At 44.2% G+C, this 15,463-nt stretch overlaps 1 protein-coding gene across 1 annotated transcript in view; it reads left to right on the top strand.

Annotated features, from left to right (window-relative positions):
- Positions 1-15,463, top strand: part of LOC104562671 (multiple epidermal growth factor-like domains protein 6) — a 191,789-nt gene that overhangs the window by 145,850 nt on the left and 30,476 nt on the right. Inside the window, exons 11-22 of the mRNA XM_062005292.1 lie at positions 285-422; positions 2,413-2,535; positions 3,110-3,232; positions 4,164-4,316; positions 6,634-6,765; positions 9,029-9,157; positions 9,607-9,735; positions 10,550-10,684; positions 11,696-11,830; positions 12,259-12,384; positions 13,037-13,168; positions 14,613-14,741. Of these exons, the coding sequence (XP_061861276.1) occupies positions 285-422; positions 2,413-2,535; positions 3,110-3,232; positions 4,164-4,316; positions 6,634-6,765; positions 9,029-9,157; positions 9,607-9,735; positions 10,550-10,684; positions 11,696-11,830; positions 12,259-12,384; positions 13,037-13,168; positions 14,613-14,741 (1,584 nt within the window). The remainder of the gene's footprint in view (positions 1-284; positions 423-2,412; positions 2,536-3,109; positions 3,233-4,163; positions 4,317-6,633; positions 6,766-9,028; positions 9,158-9,606; positions 9,736-10,549; positions 10,685-11,695; positions 11,831-12,258; positions 12,385-13,036; positions 13,169-14,612; positions 14,742-15,463) is intronic.

Here is a 15,463-nt window from a genome sequence, read left to right as displayed (position 1 = left end):
TCTCAGGAAACCTGTGAACACTCCCATAGCAGGCAGCCTGCTGAAATGATGAGCCAGCTTCATGTTTCCCAAGTCAAGAGCATCCACTGCTAAGACACAAGGAGACAAATACCCAGAGTTCAGTCACTCCAGAATGTTCTCTTCCCGGGTGCGTGTGGGAACAGAGTTTATATGTCCTGCTCCAGCAGTCACTTTATGGATGCTTTTTTACAGAAGGCTCATCCTCCTGTGCCTCTCCTCCTGCACTTGCTTTTTAACATCCTTTTGATGAATTTCTCCACCAGGCATCGAAATGGAAATTGTGGATAGCTGCCAGGACAGCAACGGTGGCTGCTCCCAGCACTGCGAGCACACGGCTGCGGGGCCACGCTGCTCCTGCCACCATGGCTATCGCCTCCATTTCGATGGCAAAACGTGTGCAGGTAATTCATGGCAACTCTGCATCTACATGGGAGGAGGGAGGAGGTGTGCTGGGTCTGTCTGCAAAGGGAGTCTGCAGGAGAGCTGTCTCTCAAGGAAATACCTTCCTGTCCCTTTCCCTTCTTCTACATGTTTTAATTATTGCTGTCCTCCGGCACTTCCTCAGCCGCTGCTCCAGCTTGCCTCGCTCTGCGTGTTTGCTGGGATTATTAATTAATGAGGAGAAGGAGTTCTGCCTCCCAAGATGGCATTTCAGTGCATCACCAGTTGCCATGGCCATATCTCATTGTGTCCCCCTCAAGCATCACTCACCTGACTTACTTTCCTCTGTCTGGGAGCTGTTCTGAAGTGCTTCATGTGCAAGCTCCATGTTACAGAAGCTGCTGTGTTTCCATCACATTTGCTCAGTGATGGGATTGCACTTCTGGCTGTGAGAAGTCCCCCTTAAGAAGTAAAACCACTGGAGTTCGATTTGTTTTTGAGAGAGGACTTCAAAAATTCCTCTATCTTTTAAATGATTTTACTGTGTGGTTTTTGTTGTTGTTGTTGTTTTTTAAGGGCTTTTGCTATGCCAAACTGAATCTCATGCTAGCTTAGGCTTGCTGTCACTATGCCAGTAAAATTTTAAAGGATAGCCAAGAAATGTGGAGGGAAGGACAGGCATCACAGAGCAGTACAGTAAGATGTGAGGAGAGGTAGAGAGCAGGAGCTCTGGTGAGTGTGAGAGGCATTATAGACAAGAAGAGTCTTGCAAGAAAAAAAAGGCAAGTGAGAGGAAGGAGCAAGGGAGGAGGAAGCACTGAGATTTGCCAGGGCAATTGATGCTGGAGCTTAAAAAGCAGAAGAAAAGATGGTCAGGGAGGCAGGTTTGTAACTAAAGTTTCACAGGGGTCGGATGGCTTTTGCAGTCTTGTTGGTGTAGGGATGAGAGGAGGCGGAAGAGCCTCCTGCCCATGCCTCAGCTCAGAGACCTGCTGATGAGGATTTCAGAAGTGGAAGCGCCGGGGAAGGGTTTGGCAAAGCTGAGGACATAACAAGCTGCTCTTAACAGTGAAAATCTTCTTTTTGTTGGATACACATTTCACATTCCTGCACAGACAAGGGGCTGTTGCTGGACCCCAGAGCAAGGCATCGTCTGACATCCTGCAGAGGAGCTCGGCTTGTGACATTTGTGGAAAACACTCCGTGTTCAAATAACCTGCATTAATCATTTTCATGCTGACCTGCTCACCTCAATTGATTAATTACATTTTCTTTCTCCTCTTTCTCCTGTCAGTGTTTCCTAATAATGTTGGTACTTCTTCCAAGGTTAATTGAGACACTGACCTTTTCCATCTGTGGCTGCTCATCTGGGTAACATTCAAAAGCCTTTTGCAGACTCAGCATTGACAAGGTGGCCCTTGAATGGCCACCAACCCTCTCAGCAGGCTGCAAGGACTGAGATCAGCTGAGAGCCTGCAATGAAAAGATAACAGCCTGAGGCTCATATCTCATCACCAGAACAGTGGTGTTGATGATACCAGTTCCTGAATGGACACGGGGCAGGATAAGGCAATGGGCCATTAGTTATCACAAACCACAGTTGCAGCTAGCAGGCTGCTGATGTCCAGAGAATGCATTGGTGGATCAGAGTGTGTGGTTTCACTGTTAGTTTGCATTGAAAAAGATTGAACATAAAATCCGAACAGTTAAATGTCGATTGCTGTTAAATAGATGGTATTTGTGGGCTGTTGTTGTCTGTTTTGTAAATCACCTTGTGGTAGCTATGATTTGCACAAAAGATGTTTCTCCCTGGACCTGGAAGGTGTTTATTGGGTACTGTGGGAGAAGGTGAAAGACAGCTGCTGTCAGCATTCAGGCAGTGGTTTATGTGAGTGAAGGGAGAGGAGACACAGAAAGTCATGTCCTGGAAAGCACAACAGCTACAGAGCAAAACCATGGTAGCAGCCCAGAGTGTGTCCAAGGGCTGATGGAGCTGCCCCTGCCTTGCAGAGCTGGACGAGTGTGAGACAGGCGAGTCCTGCTGCTCCCAATTCTGCATCAACTACGTGGGTGGCTACGAGTGTGCCTGCAAGGGAGGGTTCCAGCTGAGCAGCGACGGCTGCGCCTGTGACGGTGAGTCCTTCAGCCCCAGGGGCTCGCTCAGACCCAGCGCAGTGATGGGAGGAAGAAACACTGTCAAAGCTCATCCCAGGGCTTTGTGGGCATTTCCTTAATAAGGGAATCAGTGACCATGTGCCAGCTTTGCCGATAAGGTTTCACAAATGTGTCATTTCCACTTTGTGAGGCTGGAAGGTGGTAATAACCCAGCATCCAGTATTGGCTGGGGGAGACGAGGCAGCAGAGAGGAACTTTTCCTCCTCTCTCTGTGGCCACTGTATGTTGATGTGTGTTAAAGACTGCTTCTACAAAAGGAGAGCCTTTAAAATAACTGAAGGGATCAGCTGAGCTTAACAGCTTAAAGCAGCTGTTTTCACCTGAGACAAAAACAGGTGAAATCATCTCTTCCATGTTGCACTGAAATGCTTTAATAGCTCCAACACTAGTGAGAAATGGAGACCCTCCCCAAAAAAAAATCTTTAGAAAATTAGATTTCCTTATGTTCAGATTAATTTTTCAGATGCAGGCAGGCACTACCCAAGCAGAGGAAATTGCACCTCATCACCATTGATACCTGTTTTTTTTCTAGATGTGGATGAATGTCATCTTGATAACGGCAACTGTGACCATTTCTGTATTAATTCTCTGGGATCATACGAGTGTGCCTGTAAGGAGGGTTACAGGTTTGATGTTAACAGATGGTCTTGCATTGGTAAGTTATGCTTACGTTTCGAAGGCCATTAAAGTATTTCCCACTGATTTAAAATGTGAATTCAGATGAGATTTTCACAGATCCTGGGGTTTTGGGAGTCCAACGAGCTGTCTCTGAATGTGGCCAGGGTAGAGCTACGTGCAAAACATGGATCCCAAGTTCATCCTCAAGTAATGGGTTTTGCCAAAGATTAATGGGAGATGAACACTTAAATCCCCTGGCCGTGTTTGAAATTTTTTAGAAAGAAATACTATTTTAACAGTTTTTCCTGCACTGTTTGATGGAGTTTAACATCCTGAGGAAAAAAAAGTAGCCAGATTCTGCTTTGATGAACCAAGGCAAGTGTTGCACTAAAGTCACTGCTGCGATGCTGGATTTCTGCCAGTATAACCAGCACAGTGTTTAATCTGGCAACTTAGTTTTATAATCAAGTTTAGCACCTGCTAAACCCTGGGCACTTTGATATTTTAACCAACTCCAAAAAAGAAAGTCATCTGATTTCCTATCATTTTAAGGCTCATGTATTAGATTTTCAGAAAATAAATGGAGACAGCCAGCTTCACTCTCTATATTTGTCATGTCCAAAATGAGCTAGAGGAATGACTTTCATCAACTGAAAATCATCTCAGACTTCAAGTGAGGAAAATGAAACTCTCTTTTTGGGGGTTGGTGTGTTTTTTGACTCTTAAAACCCTTTATTTCCAGAAGACAGGGAGAGCAGCAGAGTGTTTTTTCCCCCCTGACCCTTGTCTCTTGTTTTGAGTAGCAGAAACTCTGTTTAGACGTACAAGTGAGAAAATGAATCTGTGCAGACTGCACAAGAGTGCAGCTGGAGAATCTACTAGCCTATTAAAAAGAGGTGTAAATGATACTAAAATGTTGTGAAGGAAGAGTTGGGGCAGGTTGTGATGTCTGTGTGTGTCAGCTGTAGGTGAGGAGGAGGTGGAGCCGGAGGAGGCAGCGGGGTTTGCTGGGGCGCCAGGGCTGCAGTTCAGAGCTCCCCCCCAGCTCCTGCGCTACGCACTTGGTGCCCGCTATGAGGATGAGGACCCTCGAGGAGAACTCACCCTGGTGCACAGGGTTGGTGAGTGACTGGGCATCACCTGCAGCCATCCAACACACCATAGATGTGTTCAGAGCAAGGGGAGGCTCCTTGGTTGCAGCTGCCTGGAGGGGATGGGGAGGGATGCGGGGCTAAGCAGGGGAAAAGTGAGCAGCAGAGCAAGCAAGGGATGGGAGGCTTCTGGGAAAACAGGGTGTCTGCAAAAAGGCCTGGAGGCAGCAGACAGAAAGATCCTGTTCGTCCCTGGCGGGGGTGGGGGGGGTGCTGATTGCACGGGTTACTGCACAAAATCCACCAAAACTGCTCAACTGAGAAGAAGCCCTTGGGAAATGCTCTTTCTTCTAGAACTGGAATGAGAGTGCTAGGGGTATGTGTGCCTGTTCACAAGTCCCTTTATAATACTTGGAGGGGGTTTTACTTAAGATATTTGCATTGTTGTTTGTGGGAAAAACAACCCTCTGGACATTAAGGTCCCTGGAGATGCTTTGGGCATGTTCAGGAAAAGCACAGACCGATGGCAAACAGCACATAGTCACGTAATCACAGGAGTGGAGCAGCTTTGCACCCCACCTGGACTTTGCATGACTTCAGTCTTTAAACCTGAAGGTGGAAACTTAACCCATATTACTCTTCAAGTGGTAGAAGCCCTGTGCTTGCTTTCTGATGAGAGCAATATATGCTGGTGGGTCACCAGGGAGGAATGAGGTTTCTTATTTTTGTTTTGTTATGTCCTGTGATTTTTATATGAGCTCTAATTACTCATCTGAGGACTGTGCCCTACAGGCAAAAAGCAGGAACTGGTCTTGGCTTTAATAAAAAATTAGCTTATTTGTATGAACAAAACTGTTTAGACCTTCCAAATTACGTAGCATCCAGCTGGACTCAACTACACTGATAGCCAATTGGGAAACTGATAAATGAGAGAACCACAGGCAAAATTATCAGGCCTGGAAACCACAATCAAATATTTATTGATCAGTTTTTGCATGTTTTTTTAATACTAGCCACATTAATTTGATTGTTATCAATCATCACTGAGTTACCTATGCCTTTTCTAAAGCTGAGGCTTTGCAGCACATGAGGGTTTGTAAGAAAGGGTGACAGAGGAATGAACCTTAATGGTTTAGTAAGTTCTTTTACCTCCCAAATGTTGATTTATTCCTTTTGCTTTCAGACACATTTTTCTGATGCCATCTCTGTTATAAAATGATAAACAATAAGCTGGTGTAAGGGTTTTCTGTAGATTGAATGAGAAGCCTGACTTTTTAAATGCTTATGTGTTAACCTTCTCCTTAATTATGAATCTATAACTTGTTCCAGCTGGGAATGTTGGGATTCTGAATGTCTCTGAAAGCTTGGGCATTTGTTCAGCTTCAGAAAAAAGAACAGTTGGGTCCTGAGACCTGGAGGAAACCTGGCCTCACATGGAAAATTGCTGGTGAAAAACAACCAGCCTGCTGACTTACTGTTAGCTGAAATAATCTGCCATCTCGCTTTCAGGTGGTGTTCCAAATCCCCTTCCAAAAAGCCTCCAGCCACAGCCATGAAGCCTCAAAGGCAATAAACCAACCATGTGGATAGGATCTTAATGTCACCAAGAGATTTTAGCAGAGAATAACATTTCTTTTCTATGCCTTTCTCAATAGACCCCCACAAAGGGAGAACATGAGGGTACAGGTCTCTGCGGATTCAAGGGAGAAAAGGAGAGTGGGGAATGTGAGGGAGGAATGCATTTTCATGTAAGGTTTCCTATATAAACTAAAAACTGACCTTTTTTTTCATATCCATGAAGGAAAAAGAAGTGATAAAATGTATGTTATGCTTTGTTTTCCTAGAATAACACTCTATGCAGTTAAAACTGTCACTGAACTATGCTTAAGTAGCACTTCATCCACCTACTGCAATGGAAGAGGAAAAAGGAGAGCCTAACAAAGAGAAAAGGAGATTCTCTCCCAAGAAATACTTTTAACTACATGCAATATTATCAAACATTAAGTTCAAATTCAGTTTTTCAGAATGCAAAACATTTACCTTTTAAAAAGTAGTTTTAAGTGAGGGAGTAGTTTTAGGGGAGTAAATTCCAGCAGCAGTCCCAGCTTTCCTTTCATTTAGACTGTAAAATTTGAAGAGGAAAACCTGGGAATCTCCATTTGGGACTGTCTTTTGTGATGAGTCAGTGGTACTTACAACACTAATGATGTGAATACTTTATTTTCAGACTGTCAGTGTGCTGTAGGTTCCTTTTTGCACTTGTGCATCTGGAACAAGAGGTAAGAGCTTGTGGAAGTATTTAGTTTGGATGTTCCCTCAGCCTTCTGTATTTTTTTTTTCATTTCAGTTTGTCTTGATGACACTTTTGGCAATGACTGTAGCTTGAGCTGTGAGGATTGCCTGAATGGAGGCAGATGTAACAGTGAACACAGTGGCTGTGTTTGCTCACCTGGGTGGACTGGCATTATCTGTAACGAAAGTGAGTACAGTGTGTTTGAAAGGTGGGGACTTTGTCCCAGTGCTGTTACCCTGCAGATAGGAAGGACACAGGAGTAACCTGTTGTAATCTGTAAAGCATCCCAAGGAACACAGCCACCCCACAAGCAGACCAAAATTTGTATTGTGGTATATGTAATAGATATTGTAAGGGATGCTACAGTGTACAATCCAAACCCTGAAACAAGTTCTCTGCTCTCTCCAGTGCTTTACCCTTCCTAAGTGTTTGTGTTGGGGATCATTCCTATCCACTCTGCTGCTGAACAGTGCCAAACTTTGCCAGCCATGCTTTGCTGCACAACTTTCCTCCCTGACTTTCAGAAGTCTGCCCTGGCAGGTGATGTGGCAATCTGAGTGGACATAGATGCTAAACTTGATTTTTCCTTTATGGTATCCCAAGATATTGCCTTTTCCCCCTCCTTTCCTTGCATTGGTAAACTTGGGCCTGTTGTGGGGTTTTTTTTACCTTATCATTTTCTTGGGATGGTTAATTTCTAACATTGGAAATTGCATTTTTCAGAATCCTCTTGCCAAATTGACCAGTACCCTTTGTGGGAGCTTTCTACCTTTCTTATTCCTGCCTTCTGGCAGAAGATCTTTCTGGCTCAGAAGTATGTATCAACCAACTGGAAAGACTGAGCAGTGATTTCTTGATGTACCATGTGCTGCTCTTCATCAGCAGTTCAGCAAAACTTGTGTTGCTTGTCTGAGTCTCACACAGCAGTTCCTCTGCATGTTTGAGATGGGTCTGTTTCACAGTGTGTGGCATGATGGCCCATCATACTTAGGAAGTCTGTGCTGTCACTGATGAGACAAATAGATGATGAAGAGTTATTACTTAGCATTGGTAGACACCAATCTTCAGATTAATTGCCATCAAGATGGTTTAGGAGGCATCATCACAAGGACAGGAACACAGAAAAAAAAAACAGCAAATGATTTAAACCAGGAGTCTTCCCGTAGTTATTCTGGGAGGATGCTCAGGAGTTTGGTTTGTAAACACTGGGGACAGCTGCAAGAATAGGAATAAAGAGGATTCAGAAGATAATTTCTAGCCTACCTAAGACAGTTTAAGCTATCAAGTTAGGATGTTCTTCTATTCAGGGTGCTTTAGTGGTTCAGGATAGATTATACAAATTTCAAGACAGGATGCAAACTCTTTGATTCACTTCATAAATAACACTGTCACTTTTGCTCTGTATTTGCAGTAGATCTCTATGCATGTAATCTGGTGGAATTCGTCTCTGGAGTTTAAAGAACTTTAATGGGACTGCTTTACTGGGGCCAAACCTGCAGTCTGATGAAGTAGGCATTGACAGTGATAAATACATCATATCATCTGTATCAATCAGCCATGGGCATTGACAGTCATAAATACATCACATCATATGTATGAATTAGCCACGTGTGATTCCTTTCCTGCTTTTCCCTTCCTTTCTTAATATAGTTCATGGGTTTAGGGTAAGCTGAGTAGTTGAAAAGACTGGAATTGAATTTCTGTAGTATCACAGAATCACAGGAGGATTTGGGCTGGAAGGGACCTTTAAATATCATGCAGTCCAACCCCCCTGCCACGTGCAGGGACATCTTTCACAATAATGCACCAAAGAAGCCAGATGGAAATTGATGTGAAATGTCAACTTTCCTAATGTCCACTGATAAAATGTCAGTTAAGTCAGATGACTCCAGCAACTGCATTTACTCAGCTAGCTCGAGCTACAAACAGTGGAGCAAGTCTTCATTGCACTATTTGTGTTGTACTGGAGCGATGAGGCCTTTAGGAAAGAATCCCCTGCTGTTGTGGATCCTTTTCTGCCACGATCATCTAGGGAATTTGAGAGACTGTGCTAGAAAAAATGAGTGTTATTTTTGTATTAAGATTTGGGAGGGAAAAACAGAAATGTGTTTAAAGTAGCTGATTTGTAAGCTTTGTACATCATAGGCAATGGTTTGTGAACTTCATGCATTGTGTGGGTGGGAGCTCGTGCAGGGAAGAATTTGGGTACGTCACATAGTGCTTTACATAAGTAAGCTTGGTTAATTTGGTTGTCCTTTTAAAATTAGCTAGTAAATATTAGATGGATGCATGTTACCTTCTATAAAAAGGACATGTCTTTGTTTAGACCCTGCTTGACTAGAGGAACTCTTTGCCTGCTCAATTTGGGTAACTGAAGTCTTATTTCGCTTCACTTCTAGCAGAGGGAAAGGATTTCCTGACCCATTCATCCTCCCTGCTCTCTCCACAGCTTGCTCCCCTGGGACATACGGCACAGGCTGTGCCAGCATTTGCAAGTGCCAGAATGGAGGCTCGTGTGACCCCGTGACGGGGCAGTGCCGCTGCCCGCCCGGCGTGCATGGCAAGCTCTGTGAAGATGGTACGGACTCCCCTTCTCTTGCTGCCTGTAGCATGTGCCTGAAATCTCACCGCTTCTTTCCCCATGTTTCTATCCAGATGTAATTGTACACAGTAAATCTTAGGGGCCTGAATGAGAGCAGTCTCCGTTGTGCAAGGTGTACTCTGACGCTGGGGCTTGCCTTGCCGTGGCTTTTGTTTAAATCATAGGCAAGACAAAGGGTGGAAGAAAGTGACAAAGTCAGCATGGTCTTTTCTGTAGCACCAACTAACAGAGAGCTGATGTGATATTCCTGTTATCAGGGGGAGTCAACATGGATTCACCAAAGGGAAATCCTGTTTGACCAACCTGATATCTAGGTTGACCTGCTTCTGCAGGGGAGCTGGACTCTAAACGTCCCTTCCAACCCTACCATTCTATGATTCTATGATTCTAATGCTTAAGAACTGATGTGTTTGTGCACTCCAAAGGTTGTCCTAAAGGATTCTTTGGGAAGAACTGTAACAAGCCATGCAACTGTGCCAACAACGGCCATTGCCACAGACTGTATGGGGCCTGCCTGTGTGACCCTGGGCTCTACGGGCGCTTCTGCCATCTCAGTAAGTCCACTGAATTTTTTACATCTGTTTATTTAACACATGAACAATATCACCGTCTTAGAAAAGATTCCTTACCATGTGAAAAATGAGCAAGGCTCTGAGTTCTGCACAGAGCTGGGTGGAGCAAGAGGATGTGATTTTTGACATCTGCTGGAAAGCCACAGAAACTTCGTTAATCTTTTCATCTCACAGTTAATCTTCACCTAAAAACTCAGATGTACCGATGCACAAAGGTAAGGTTGGATTGGGATAGGCAGGGTTCTTGGTGAGCTTAAAGCCTGGTTGGAGCCAGTCAGTGCCTGCTGATACAGTTGGAATGGGAGCTGAGGAGCAAGACTGGCTGGGGCAGGATGAGGGTGAAATGCTAAATGGGAATAAAAAGAATCAAACCAAAAATATTGCAAAATAGATGGTCAGGTTTCTTTGCACTTGCAGATGTTTGTTCATAAAACCTATGCAAGACTGAAAAATAGTTGTGTGTTTTGTTGGGGTTTTTTTAATGAAAGCTTTTGTCCTGGAGTACATTCAAATACTTTTTTCATTCAGAAACTTTACGTTTGCTTTGAAACATTTCTGGTTCTTGCTCTCACCACATATCACTTGAAAGGAATTACTTAATAAAGGAATGATATAAACTATATTTTACACACCCACACGTTAATAGGCACCATCATAGGAACGTGGATGTGTTTGCTGAGAGTCAAATGAACGTTTTGCTTTCTTTTTTGCAGCAGTTGCATTCTGCAGCAGCGTGCAATTTCAAATAACTCATGCATAATTACAGAGCTAATGATTCCTTTCCATCTGGCTGCAGCCTGTCCCAGGTGGGCCTTTGGAGCTGGCTGCTCAGAGGAGTGTCAGTGTGTGAAAGAGCACACTCTGGAATGCAACGCAAGGAACGGGACTTGCACCTGCAAGCCTGGCTACCACGGCAAAAAGTGTCAGAAAGGTACAATGGGAAGCCAAATTCCCTATGTCTGCTTGTTCCTTTGTTCTCAGCGTTACTTCTCATTCTTCCATCTGCTTTCTTGGGCTACTGCTGCTGCTACTGATATTTTCATATCCTACTAATTATTTTGTCTGTGTTTTCGCATACAGCAAGTGCCATGAGTGCCTGCTATCACAGGGCTTACAGGTACATCAAGGGGAATACAGCTTAAGAATGCAAGAGTTTTAGCCTGATCAAATGACAACAGAAACCTAGAAACCAAATTCTAACACAGCCCTAAGTAATGAAGATTTGTGGGAGTCTTCACTTTTCTTCTTTCCTTTATCTACACAGACAATAAATAAGTGGCAAAACCTGGGGTTTATTGCAGCAGGGCTGTTTGTAAATGCTTTTAGTAATGCTACTTTTCCTTCAGATTTGCAGGTCTTTGAATTCAACTTATTCTTTGCAGCTTTTGCAGGTAGTTCAAAGAGAATGGTATTCCAAATTCATGTTTGCATGTCTCAGTAGCCCTCTCCAGACAGTAATAGAGTAACACAATAAAGATTCTCCCTCCGTATGCCTCTCTAGGCAGGCAGGAACATGTCAGATTTATGACACTAAAGTTCTGGGGGGTCGGTGGAGAATAATAGTGGTGATATTTAATCTTTTCAGCACTCCTGGTGACGTACTGGGTTCTAGGGACGAGCATCCCTTACCCAGCACTGGCTTTGCACCAAAGCAGAGAGCAACAGAAGGTACAGACAGATAAGAAGAGTAATTCTGTAATGACTGTAATTTAATATATCCTACCACTCTGTTTCTAGGTTGTATTTAAGCAGTAACCTCTTTGAAATGTCCATGCAAGTGTTTAATAAGTGTTTACACTTTGTTATCAGCCCCTCTAAAATGTACATTGGAATAGATTTTTTTACACATTTCTGCCACATGATTTTCTGACTTTTGTTCAGTTTTCTTAACTTTTCCTTTTTCTGATACACGTTTCTGCCTGTGTCTGCTTGGATTTCCCAGAGTGCTCACTTGGCTTTTATGGGACTGGTTGCAAACTGAGGTGCAGCTGTCCTCCTGACATTTTGTGTGATCGTGAGACAGGAGTCTGCAAGCAGCCATGTCCACCTGGGTTCCACGGAGACAAGTGCCATTTCCGTAGGTACACACTGTGTGTTTCCCTGGGAGGTACCTTTGGATAGAAATCCCACTGAGGAAACTAATGTTCAGATATAGAAGCTGTAAATAAAAGGGTGCAGTTGTTGATACAAGTTGGCAGTTCCTCAGTGAAGCCAAACTGCAGTTTGGAGCCTGGCAACTGCTGTGTCACTTCTTGTGAAGGCTGAGGCACAAGACTGAGGCCAGTTGCTAAAACTAACTTTTGTCCAGGTAACTATAGTTCCCTTTAAAACTTCAGGCACCGATATTCTAGAGCTCTGTTGCAGTAAATTACAGACCACTGGTCACTGAGACACAGATCACTTGGTACCAGCACAGCATAGTTAAAAATTGCTGTTGTTGATGCCTCCTGATGTCTTCAAAATGTTTTGTTATACTAATTGTGTCTTTGGGTTTCTTTTGACCAGCTTGTCAGCCTGGGAGCTTTGGGGTGAGCTGCCAGCAGAAGTGCAGCTGTGGAGAAGCACCATGTGATCCACAGACAGGGCAGTGTATTTGCCCAGCTGGGAAGACTGGTGCTACATGTGAGGAAGGTGTGTTCACTGTTGGACCAGGGCAATGAGTGGCAATGCTTTGGAAGGCATGATAAGAAGTGGAATTATTCTATTTCCCATCAAACCTGCTGCAAGGCAATATGCTCCATTTGCAGAATGGACTTGGTGCTGAATATATGACATCCACCACGTGGGATCACTTGTAAAGTAGGGCACATGATCCAGCTACTCTGACCCATCTTTGTGCTCCAATTAATCATAGTTATTTGCATACTGGGCTGGGTTTATACAAGTTGGGCAGAGATATTGGGGCACTGCAGCAGCTCCCAGAGCTGAGCAGATTTCCTTCACTGAGTGCAGTATTGTATTCTTCAGATATGTCCAAATGCTGCTGATGTTATTGTATCAGAAACCAAATGAAAAATGGGTGCACCATCATGGAGTTCAGAAAACAGCCCCTGGATTGTCTTTAGATGTGTCCTCATGTGTTGCAGGGCAGGGATACCTGCCCTGAAAGTTGACTCTTTCAGAAGTTTTCCTGTGACAGCACTGTAGGTCTAGAGGTATAATGGTCCTTTATCCAGCTTAGTTGTGCTGTTGTTCTAAGTTCCTTAAGGTAACAGCAGAAATCTGTAATTGCCTTGAAATAGAAAATGGCACTGGGGACATCTCTTGTGCTTTTTTTCCCTAGATTGCCCACCAGGCCAGTGGGGACCAGACTGCCAGTCCTCCTGCAAGCCCTGTGCCAACGGGGGCCAGTGCAACAGAGAAACCGGAGCCTGCGAGTGTGCCCCCGGCTACAGCGGGGCCTCCTGCTCTGAGGGTACGTCCTCACATCGGCCTCCCAGGGAAAGAAACTCAGTTTGAGTTCTGCCTTCTTGCTCTTCTGCAAGATGCTTGTTATATTAGACACACTGATCCAAGATAAAGCACCCTTTGGCTTCAGGAATTCCCCAGGTTGGCTTTGACATAATTTACTAGAGGGAGATTATAGATAGGTGCAGATGACAAGCTAAACTGCATCCCAGATCAGTGTTATTGTGAGACCTAATTTAGGACAATATATACTTAAAAATGCAATGTTTAATAGCCACAATACTTGCATTGTAATTCAGGTTGCTTGGCAAAGTGGTACCATTTGACCTCTATGGCAAACACTCTTGGGTTTTGTTTGTAGCAATACTGCTTGATATAGCTAACCCAGGATTACATAGCAGTGAGGATGAAGGAGTAGTATCAGTGGTGCCTGCAGATCCACCAGAGACCATAGGAATATGGTCAAGCAACTGGTTTGTGCCATCATGGCGTGGCTCCTTATCCAGCCTCTGCTTGAGCACAGCTGCCATGCTGGCATAGATGGGCTCTCAGGGACAGCACTGCTTTGTGCAAGAAGCAGGGGTGGCATGTTTTTTCTCTTTGTTAATCACAAAATCGTTTGTGATAAAGGCTTGCTCAGCACTCGCTTTTGCTTTACTGATTGATCCTGACATGCAGAAGTACCTGAAAGCCCCTCAAGCTATCCTTGCTTTACAGAACTGCACCTCAGACACCTGGTGTTTCTTTCATTTTGCTATTTTGATTTGGGGATTCAGTTAATTCATGTTTTTAGGGGGCAACTTGTTGTTGTCTGTCGTGGTTTAACCCCAGCTGGCAGCTAAGCCACAGACAGACACTCACTCCCTTTCCCTGCGTTGCGATGGGTGAGAGAATCAGAAGAGTAGAAGTGAGAAATCTCATGGGTTGAGCTAAAAGCAATTTAATAGGAAAAGCAAAAGCCATGAGCGTAAGTGAAGGAAAACATGGAAATCGTTCCCCACTTCCCACAGGCAGACAAGTGCTCAGCCATCCCCAGGACAGCAGGGCTCCATCACACAGAATAGTTACTTGGAGAGACAAATACCAGCACTCTGAATGTGCCCCGCTTCCTCCTTCCCCAGCTTTATCTGCTGACATGGTGTCCTATGGTGTGGAATATCCCTCAGGTCAGTTGGGGTCAGCTGTCCTGCCTGTGTCCCCTCACAACTTCTCTTGCAATCTCAGCTCACTTGCTGGTGGGGTGGGGTGAGGAGGAAAAGACCTCAACTCTATGTAAACATTGCTCAGCAGTAACTAACACGTCACTGGTTTCAGTACAAATCCAAAGTTTAGCCACTCTGAAGAAAATTAACTCTGTCCAGCCACACCCAGCAGCCTGTCTTGTTTGAAAAGATCAGTCTGGGTCTGAGTTGTTACCTAGGTGAAATTCCAACCTGTTCATCTGTTTCCAGCCTGCCCCACTGGTTACTATGGACCAAACTGCGGGCTGTCTTGCAGCTGTGGCAGCAGTGTTCAGTGTCACCACGTCACTGGGGAATGCACGTGTCCCCCGGGCTGGACTGGCCACGACTGCAGCCACCGTAAGTCCAAGGCGCGTCCACTCCACGGGCACACGGTATCTCCCAGGGATTTACCTGGTTCTTACATTTGCAGCTCTGTTTGTCCTTAGTCTATTACAGTTTTTTATATACTTTCGCTAATCTTATTGCTTCTGAAATTGTGTGTTTATGGGTTTGCACTGCCTGGGTGGTTATAATCCTTAATTATCTAAGTTCAAAGTATTGAAATAGATGGCTGATGAAGCGCAAAGTATTGATATAAGCTCTTATTTCAACACTATGGATCCCTTTGCCCAATACCATCTGTCCTGTCAGCATTTTGACTGACAGACAGTTTTGTTTTTCATTTTCAGTGCAGATTAGTTTCAAGATTAATTCTCAATTTTTCATTTTGTTTAGGGGAGATTTATTCAACAAATGAGTGGCATGTACCAGTCATGTGCCTTAAGGTCACTTCTTAACTAGTGAATATAAATGCTGGAAGAAATCCTTTTTGTTGGAAGAGCAGAGCACCCTTCTGTTGACTTTAGCATTGCTCTCCATATTGGTGGCTGTGTAAGAGTGCAGATGTGCCCTTTTTGTTAAGCCATCCTACTTGATTCTTTCCTTTTCCTGTTTCATAGATTTTCTGCTTGATTCATTTTGATCCATCTTGCAAAAAGCCAACAGAATACAAACTTCTTTCTAAACTTGCTCTTAAACACAGAAAATCATATAAGTGAAATGCCAGTGTTGACAGCAGT

This window comes from Colius striatus, chromosome 12 (assembly GCF_028858725.1).
Source record: "Colius striatus isolate bColStr4 chromosome 12, bColStr4.1.hap1, whole genome shotgun sequence".
NCBI lineage: Eukaryota > Metazoa > Chordata > Aves > Coliiformes > Coliidae > Colius > Colius striatus.
Note: the sequence above shows the minus strand (reverse complement) of the source record. Positions and strands in the feature narration are given on the sequence as shown.